The sequence below is a fragment of the Schistocerca serialis genome, chromosome 4, assembly GCF_023864345.2.
Source record: "Schistocerca serialis cubense isolate TAMUIC-IGC-003099 chromosome 4, iqSchSeri2.2, whole genome shotgun sequence".
Taxonomy (NCBI): Eukaryota; Metazoa; Arthropoda; class Insecta; order Orthoptera; family Acrididae; genus Schistocerca; species Schistocerca serialis.
In genome coordinates this window covers 477,862,525-477,872,923 of record NC_064641.1, presented here as the reverse complement: position 1 = coordinate 477,872,923, position 10,399 = coordinate 477,862,525, and the positions used below count along the sequence as shown (strand labels likewise).

General features: G+C 45.7%; 1 protein-coding gene and 1 pseudogene across 1 annotated transcript; one reads left to right on the top strand and one right to left on the bottom strand.

The window, feature by feature from the left end:
• Positions 1-472: 472 nt before the first annotated feature.
• Positions 473-7,912, top strand: LOC126474548 (putative NAD(+)--arginine ADP-ribosyltransferase Mav). The gene is made up of 2 exons (XM_050102022.1): positions 473-483; positions 7,498-7,912. The coding sequence occupies exons 1-2, from the start codon at positions 473-475 to the stop codon at positions 7,910-7,912; spliced, it is 426 nt and encodes a 141-aa protein (XP_049957979.1).
• Positions 3,215-3,332, bottom strand: LOC126475751 (5S ribosomal RNA; annotated as a pseudogene).
• Positions 7,913-10,399: the final 2,487 nt, after the last annotated feature.

Genomic DNA, 10,399 nt, shown 5'->3' with positions numbered 1-10,399 from the left:
TGGTTATGATTTGTGACGGTATCTAAGTGGGGAATCTGTCAAATCTTATTCGCTATTCACGCAATCTTAGTTGAATTTATCTATGATCTTAATTCTATACTGTTTTTATGTAGGGTCATCATGTTTAGTTTTGCGTTTAAGTGAACAGTATAAAAATTCAGTTTAACTTCGTCACTATGGTGACTACATTCTATATTATATTGTTTCCTCCGAATTTCCATTCATTTTATGTAACCTATTCAGTTTTCCATTAACTGTAACAGTATATGCCAAACTTTATGAGTGTAATCGGTGAAATCTATCGTAAACAGCGAATGCTGCTAGCGGTGAACATGCACGGGACTGAGTGACCCTCCCGCATGAGTACAGAATCACATTTTCTCCTCAGGGTTGTTCGTTAGCCGGAACACTACTAAATCCTAGAAAAAACCGGAACACATCGTGAATACTTCACCTTAGCTGGGGGTGGGGAATGGGTGGGAGGTGAGGGGGGGGGGGGGGGTTTGGACGAAGGATTCAGCTTGTAGCCCTTGCACAAACGGGGTGGCTTACATGCCGCAACGATACAGTTAAAGCTAGCCGTACAGTAGGTCCCACCACACCGGTAGAACATCTGTGAAAGGGCCAAAGTAATATATCATTCCCGAAAACGGGTGCAGTCTTTTCGTTAGTTGTAGGAACGACAGTATGGATCACTGAATGATCTGGCCCTGTTATGTTGGTACTGCAAACGGCTGAAAACAGGGAGAAACTGCTGAGAATATGCAACTCAACTGTATGGCTTAATCGTGTAGTAAAATCCTTTTGGGTAAAATATTTCTGGGTAAAATAGACCCCATATGAAATACGGGTAACAACAGGAATGCAGAGTGACTACTTTGAACAGCGCAATGAACGGGTTGTCGTACCCGAGTTAGACATAAACCGTGCTACGCCACAGCAGCACATGCTGACAGACCTATAGCGCCGCAGATAATTCATTACGTTGAGGGAGATACAAATGTAATTGTAATGGATGAAGGAATTAGTCATTAGAAAAAGGAAGAAGGGGAAACGTCTTATGAGAATAGGAACTACGTGAGAAGAATATAAGGAAAGCCGCCTGGTACAATTTACGCAGAACACAAATTATTAAATGCTAATGCTTCGTTTATGAGTCCAGAAAGACGGCTGTACACTTGGATAAGAGCTGGGAACACGGGAAGGGTTCAGGTATGCAATATATTCGTGAGACAGAGATATACAAAGCAAGTTTTAAACTGCGGAACATTCCCGAAACAGTGCGGACTCTGATTATACTATATTAATTATCAAATGCAGACCAAACCTGAATAAATTCCAGAAAGGTAAAGAATAAAAGAGACTGCTCTTGGGTAATTTGAAACAACCAGAAGTGGTTGAGAATCCAAAGGGAGCACAATGGGACTGACTGAAAAAAGAGGGAGAATCGAGATAGATTAGTGGGTAAATATGAAACAGTGAAGGTTGCAGGCAACTGCTAGAAAAAAGACAAGGCTCTATGGAAATTTTTGGGTAACACGTGAGATATTAAATGCAAATGATGAAAGGAGAAAATACAAAAATATATCAGCTGAAGCAGGTATAAAGAAATACAAATGTCTAAAATGTTACGCTGAGAGAAAATGCAAAAAGGCAATGCACAAGTAGCTAGAAGCTTGCCTTAATGTAGACAAGATCGGTGCTGCATTTAAATTTACTCTGCACTTTGTACCGGCAAAAATTTTAAATCTCCTCCTTTCCGTTCTTTTAGTTGTTTTGCGGTTATGGACTCGAGTTTGGTGGCTTTACTGAGAGAACTCGCTTCGTTACGAGACAGACCTGACCACGTGCCTAATACGAACAGGTGCCATTTATAATTTTCAAGTATTGCAGTTATTCAGTCCAAAAAGCGGGAAGATGTCACTTTGAAATAATAACAGTAATATCAAATTACTCTTCTAACTATTGTCCCTTTAGTCAATAACGCACTTCCCTAACAGTACATAAACTCTTCCAGTCTTGTGTTAACAGATAATCTCGTTTCGCTTTCACACTGAAGTAACCATTAGTACGATGCGTTTCGTGTTAATTAAACAGATAATACTGCGTCACGGAAGCCGTTTCATTTACGTTCTCCCGTCAACATGTTCTTCCACGAAATAAACAGATTCACAAACATGATACTGTTTCATCCTTTAATCTGCTAACAAATCCCGCGCGCCTTTCCACGAAATAACTGAATTACTCAAAAACCTTATTCATGTGAACCGGTGTCAAACTTTCAACTCTTAATTATACTTCCTACCACATTTTTCATACTATCCATACACTACGCGGCTGCGGCGCCCACTCTGTTTGGAAGTGCAGTGTGGGGTACTTATTACAGTCGAAATAACCGATGTTATCCTTGCCTACCCTATCTGCTGGCACACAGCAAACAAGGAGGTTAAGTCCTTTGAATATCATTGTAATAAAATATAATCTCTGAACTAATGGATAAGGCTGTAAGTTCGTTTTCTGCCATATTTAATGTAAGCATTCAATTGTCGTCTCACTTAAGTGCCATTCCAGTTAATGTTTAACACGTCTCACACTATATCTAGTTACTCTGAAATTCTTTAAAACAATCAATCCTTTCGACTGACATATTTTCTGAACTGGAAGGAGTGCAGTAAGAACATTATATGTGATATTATGATTTCATTACTTCAAATCGTACAAATACCTCTACTGCAAGAAGACCGCACTCTACGAAGAACGAAAGACGGCTGGGGATTTAAAACACTCGTCATTAGTTTCGTAATACTCTTTAGTGACCAGTGGATTATTCAGTGTTGCAGGGACTCATATTCCGCAACATCTGTTTCTCTCCACAGTCACGTTCTCTCTGACCAAAACCAGACGTAACGCGAATTTTCTATTATTTACACACTGACGGAAAAAGTCGCAACATCAAAAAATAAATAACGTGGGGTAATGAAATTTCGGAAATACATTTGTCTAGGTAACAAAGCACTCCGTCTTCAGGCCACAAGTGGTCCATCGGGACCATCCGACCGCCGTGTCATCCTCAGATGAGGATGCGGATAGGAGGGGCGTGTGGTCTGCACACCGCTCTCCCAGTCGTTACGATGGTTTTCTTTGACCGGAGCCGCTACTATTCGGTCGAGTAGCTCCTCAATTGGCATCACGAGGCTGAGTGCACCCCGAAAAATGGCAACAGCGCATGGCGGCCTGGATGGTCACCCATCCAAGTGCCGGCCACATCCGACAGCGCTTAGCTTCGGTGCTCTCACGGGAACCGGTGTATCCACTGCGGCAAGGCCGTTGCCCTAAGTGATAAACATTGCAAATATCACAGGTTACTGTATGCACGAGATGAAAAGTGATATGCGGCTGCATTTACATCTGTTGTAACTGCCAGAATGTTGAACGAAAACATTCAAAAGAGTATCGATGTGCTATACATGTGACGTACGTCAGTTCGTGGGATGAAGTTCCAAGCGTATTGTATTTGGTCGGTGAATACAGGGACGGTTGATGCAGTCTGCGGATAACGCTGGAGTCGACGTCCGATGATGTCCCATATGCACTCGATTGGAGACAGATCTGGTGATCGAGCAGGCCAAGGCAACATGTCAGCAATCTATAGAGCATGTTCGGCTACAACAGCGATAGGTGTGCGAGCATTATCTTGTTGGAAAACACCAGCCTGGAATGCTGTTTATGAATGGAAATACCACAGGTCGAATCACTAGACTGACGTGCAATTCTGCAGTCAGGTCAAGTGGGATAACCACGAAAGTGCTCCTTCTGTCATACGAAATCGCACCCCAGACCATAGCTCCAGGCGTAGGCCAGGTTGGTTCCAGGCTTTCAACTGGCCTCCTAATCAATCAACACATCGACGTTATTCGCACCAAGGCAGAGCTAGCTTTCATCAGAAAACACAACAGACCTCCATCCAACACTCCGAGGAATACTTACATGAAACCACTGAGGTCGCAAATGCTGGTGGTCTGCGGTCAGCATAATGCACTCTACAGGACGTCTGTCTCGAAACTGTCCTTGAAGTAATTGATTTGTAACAATTCTTTGTGTCACTGTGGTGCCAGATGCTGCTCAAATTGTTACTGCAGATGCATAACGATGTCCCAGAGCCCTACGGCGAACACGATGGATTCCCTCTGGACAATGCGACGTGGCCGTCCGAGATCCTGTATTCTTGCGACCGTACATACTCGTGGCCATCGCTGCCAGCACTTATGTACAGTGGCACATTCCTGCCCAGTCTTTCTACAATATCGGAGAAGGAACACACAGCTTCTCATAGCTTTATTACTCGACCCCGTACAAATTCAGTGAGGTGTTGATAACGGCGTCTTTGTTGCCTTAAAGGCATTCTTGAGCCCACGTCCAACCTACATCCACATAGATACTCTGCAAATCACATTTAAGTGCCTGGCAGAGGGTTCATCGAACCACCTTCACAATTCTTTATTATTCCAACCTCGTATAGCGCACGGAAAGAACGAACACCTATATCTTTCCGTACGAGCTCTGATTTCTCTTATTTTGTCATGGTGGTCGATTCTCCCTATGTAGGTCGGTGTCAACAAAATATTTTCGCATTCGCAGGAGAAAGTTGGTGATTGGAATTTCGTGAGAAGATTCCATCTGATCGAAAAACTGCCTTTCTTTTAATGATGTCCACCCCAAATCCTGTATCATTTCAGTGACACTCTCTCCGCTATTTCGCGGTGATACAAAACACGCTGCCCTTCTTTGAACTTTTTCGATGTACTCCGTCAATCCTATCTGGTAAGGATCCCACACCGCGCAGCAGTATTTTATAAGAGGACGGACAAGAGTAGTGTAGGCAATCTTCTTAGTAGATCTGTCACGTTTTCTAAGCGTGCTGCCAATAAAACGCAGTCTTTGGTTAGCCTTCCCCACAACATTTTCTATGTGTTCCTTCCAATTTAAGTGCTTCGTAATTGTAATTCCTAGGTAGTTAGTTGAATTTACGGCCTTTAGATTTGATTGATTTATCGTGTAACCGAAGTCTAACGGATTCCTTTTAGCGTTCATGTGGATGACCTCACACTTTTCGTTATTTAGGGTCAATTGCCAATTTTCGCACCATACAGATATCTTTTCTAAATCGTTTTGCAATTTGTTTTGATCTTATGATGACTTTATTAGTCGATAAACGACAGAGTCATCTGTAAGCAACCTAAGACGGCTGCTCAGATTATCTGTCACGTTTTATAAGCGTGCTGCCAATAAAACGCAGTCTTTGGTCAGCCTTCCCCACAACATTTTCTATGTGTTCCTTCCAATTTAAGTGCTTCGTAATTGTAATTCCTAGGTAGTTAGTTGAAATTACGGCCTTTACATTTGATTGATTTATCGTGTAACCGAAGTCTAACGGATTCCTTTCAGCGTTCATGTGGATGACCTCACACTTTTCGTTATTTAGGGTCAATTGCCAATTTTCGCACCATACAGATATCTTTTCTAAATCGTTTTGCAATTTGTTTTGATCTTATGATGACTTTATTAGTCGATAAACGACAGAGTCATCTGTAAGCAACCTAAGACGGCTGCTCAGATTGTCTCCCAATTCGTTTGTATAAGGAACAGCAAAGGGCCTATAACACTTCCTTAGGGAACGCCAGAAATCACTTCTGGGATGGGTCGTTGGGTTCTTTTTGGGGGATAAGACCAAACAGCGAGGCCATCGGTCTCATCGGATGAGGGAAGGAAGTCGGCCGCGCCCTTTCAAAGGAGCCATCCCGGCATCTGCCTGGAGCAATTTAGGGTAATCATGGAAAACCTAAATCAGGATGGGCGGACGCGGGATTGAACCGTCGTCCTCCCGAATGCGAGTCCAGTATGCTAACCACTGCGCTACCTCGCTCGGTAATTACTTCTGTTTTACTCGATAACTTTGCGTCAATTGCTACGAACTGTGACGTCTCTGACAGGAAATCACGAATCCAGTCACATAACTGAGACGATATCCGTAAGCACGCAATTTCACTACAAACCGCTTGTGTGGTACAGTGTCAAAAGCCTTCCGGAAATCCAGAAATACGTAATCAAACTGAAATCCTATCTCAAAAGTGACAAACACTCATGACCGTTACAGCGTGTATTTAAAGTAAACCTGATTTACATTCTCAGAGTGGTGTTACCATCACCATTCTTACGCGACTGGCACGACATTTCTTTCAGGAGTAGGAATACGTCTACCGACTTGTTTATGTCACACAATTTCCTCTCCGTGTTGTGAATTTTTCCGTCAGTGGCATATTACACGGCGGAAGACTTTATTTATGCAATAAACAATTCTGATGTCATTCTTACCTAACCCCTTAGTCTCTGAAAGGATTACTATTTCGCCCCAGTTTAAGTTTTTCTTTCCTTTACGGGGAACTTTGAGTCTTTGTTTTGTGTTTATGTGATATGACAACATGGTTGTTAATTTATCCTTTGGGTGTACACTTTTTTTTCTATTTCATTTAGTTTAACAGTTCGCATAACTTTATTTAGCTTTTTTTACAGAAATGTTCTTTTCTTTAGATTTTGATTGAATTCTATTTTTTAGCTTTTTACTTTCTTTGCTCTTCGGTTCTTCGATCTTTATGGACATATTTTTTACATCGTAACGCCGGATTTCCTGATCTTCTCAGATAAATTTTAACTTTGCCTCACAATTTAGTTTATGTTAGATGGAAAAGCGGTCAAAATCACAAACGAGGCCTTCGACCTGGCATTACATTTACTTTTATTACACTGAATATTTTTCATTAATTTTGAATGCAGCTAACAATTATCGTTTAACAATTACAAACATTTATTATTCTTTACTAGGCACTTTTCATAAAATGTTGTTGTATAAAGTTTCTTTGTTCATACAATGAGTGTTGAAATGTTTCAGTTACATATGCACGAATATTAAGCTTAAAGTTTTCAGTTACAGATAAAAAATATATTCTGCGGAAGGCTTTACAAGTAAAGTGTTTTCGGTTACAAGATTATGTTCGCATTTATGAATTAAATTTTTTTTTCATTTTTGAACTTTTTGGTAGATTGGCCTTTTCATTATTTCAGTCGTTTTTGTGCATGGGGAGACGGTGGATTTTACAAATTGACTTAATCAGCATTTTAATTACACTTAACGAATGGAAATTATTCTTGAAGTTTGTTTATTGCTTCATCACTGGGCTGCCTGCTGTTCTTGTGAAGGGCGTCTGGTTTGAAGCATCAAAACAGGGACTCTCATGACGATAGCAAAGGATACAGCTTGCAGGAAGACCACCCATCAGATGGTGATAGTATCGCATGAAACAACTGTATACAAGTATTAGTACACTGAAGCGGCAAAGAAACTGGTATAGGTATGGTATGCAAATAGAGAGATATGTAAAGCGGTAGAATACGGCGGTGCCGTCGGCTACGCCTATATAAGACACCAAGTGTCTGGTGCAGACGCGTTAACCTGAGTCGCAGCTTCGCGGACGTCGCTAAGGGGAAGCCGGCCGCCCCCTCCGAGAGGCCAGAGCCGCTCGCAGGGGAGGCCGCACCGGCACCGCAGCCGTCGCAGCCGCCTTCGCCGGCGGCACCGCCTGCAGTCGAGTGGGATCGGCTTGCCGGCGCCCGCGGCTGCGAGGAGGGTTGCCGCCCGCGCAGGGCTTCCCAGCACGTCGCTCCGCTGCCGACTACGGGAAACGTCGCGATGGAGTCAAACCTTCCAGAAACAGCGAAGGAAGACGCCACCGAGCTGGCCGCTCAACCAGCTGATGACTCAGCTACCGGTGCTCGTGGGAGCAGTTACGGTGGCCCTCCAGGCCACTGCCGGTACAAACCAGCCTTAAAATGGATAACGATCATATTTATGGGTTAACAACTTGCACGTCCAACGCAAGGGGCCTCCACACCCAGCAGGGCGAATTTCGCCAGTTCCTACGGGACGAGGCGGTCGACATCTGCCTTGCGCAGGAGACCTTCCTCAAACTTTGGGTCGACGTGCGAATAGCAAATTTTTGCTGCTACCGAGATGACAGACCACCCACGGGGGCGGCACTGCCATCTACGTGAAGAAGTCACAGGAGTGGCCGTCAACACAACCACCGGAAAGATTCTTTTCGTGTCGGTGTACCGTCAGCCTGGCAGACCACTAGACCACTAGACCAGTAGACGAGGCCCTGATTTCGTTGCAGGGGCGAGCTTTCATTGCCGGGGATTTCAATGCGAAACACACCGAATGGAACTCGCAAACTGTCAACCGCAGCGAGCGCCGCCTCTCCCGCGCTGTTCACCGTAACGGCGCGATCACCGTGGGGCCGTTTGAGCCCACGATCTTCCCTGTACGGGGACAACCGGACGTGCTCGATATTGCTCTTCTCAAGGGCATCGGGCAATTCGCAACCGCCGAGACGCGTAACGTCCTGTCCTCCGACCACGTACCGGTCATTTTTGGCCTCAACGTGGTCGGAGCTTCTCATCCAGAGAGCCTTCCGAGCTATCGCAGGCTCGACCCCGAGCGCTTTCAGACGAAAACCCTCGAACTGCTCGAGGACGCGCCAAATCCCGCAGAGGTAAGGGCAGACGCCGCCCTAGCATTCTTCACCCGAAGAATACTCCGAGCAGCAGATGAAGCCACGTCGAGAGATCGCCAAGGGCCACGAGACTTCTCGTGACAGCTACTGCGCCCTATCCTGGACGCGATCACCGAGAAGAACCGACTGTTTCGTGAATGGCAGCTCACTAGCCAATCAGACACGAGGCGCCGCTTAAACCGCATGAGACGGGACATTAAGGCAGCATTCGAGCAACACCGGAACCAGCAATGGGCAGACCTTGTATCTACCCTCAATAAGGATGGTAGTGCATGGAGGGTGGTAAAATCCTTCCTACGCCGGCGACAGCGAATACCGCACTTACAGGTCGGGAACGACTTCGCCAGCGTACCGGACGCGAAAGCCAGCGTTCTGGCTGACGCATTCGCAGCGAACTTCACACCGGTGGCAGACGCCATCGACGTCGATCACATACGGCGGGTCCACTAGCAAATACCATCACTCCGCGCCGCAACGGAGGAAGGCAACGTTACCGAGCCGACAACGGAGAGAGAAGTTGCTGTGCAGCTTCACTCGCTGAGCCTCAAGAAGGCTGGAAGCAGCGATGGCGTCACAAACCTCCTGCTGAAGAACCTACCGCCGGGGTTACATCGCCAATTTGCCGATGTTTTCAACGAGATCCTCCGATCAGGTGTCTACCCCTCTGCGTGGAAACACATGGAGGTTGTGGCCATTCTGAAACCGGGCAAGAACACACGTCAGGCATCCAGCTACCGACCCATCAGCCTGTTCTCGTCCCTCTCTAAGGTTTTCGAGAGGCTGTACTCGAGAAGACTGATGCTTCATGTCACCCAGGAGGGCATCACCCCGGACGAGCAGTTCGGGTGCGAGAAGAACATGCCACTTCCCACCAGCTCCTGCGGGTGGTAGAACCGGCGATGATAGCACTGGAAACAAGGGAATAACTTGGGGCAGTGTTCCTCCACGTCTCCCGAGCGTTTGACTCGGTGTGGCACGACGGTCTCGAGTTCAAACTTTCTGAACAAGGGATACCGACGTCCCACATGCCGCTACTGCATTGTATCGAGCGGATGGAAGTACGTGGGTATGGAGACAACCTCATGAATTCATGGACCCTGCTTGTCAGCAGAGGACTGTTCAAGCTGGTGGAGGCTCTGTAATGGTGAGGGGTGTGTGCAGTTGGAGTGACATGGGACCCCTGATACGTCTAGATACGACTTTGTCAGGTGACACGAACGTAACCATCCTGCCTGATTGCCTTAATCCATTCGTGTCCATTGTGCATTCCGGGGGACGTGAGCAATTCCAGCAGGACAATGCGACACCCCATACGTCCAGAGCTACGACAGAGTGGCTCCAGGAATACTCTCCTGAGCTTAACACTTCCGCTGGCCACCAAACTTCCTCGAATTGAACATTATTGAGCATATATGGAATGTCTTACAACGTGCTGTTCAGAAGAGATCTCCACCCCCCTCCCTCCCCCCACGTCCTCTTACGGATTTATGGACAGCCCTTGTGTCAGTTCATGGTGTCAGTTCCCTCCAGCACTACTTCAGATATTAGTCGAGTCCATGCCACGTCGTGTGACGGCACTTCCCCGTACTTGCGGGGGCCCTAAACGATATTAGGCAGGAGTACCAGTTTAGTTGGTTCTTCAGTGTATAACTGTACATCGCCGTTCATGACTGCCACATATTCAGACATAGGACGTCCAGGTAGTCAGACAATTACAGTCTTATTACCATTACCATAGATTACGAAGTTCTCTGAAGTGGCCTAAAACGCAG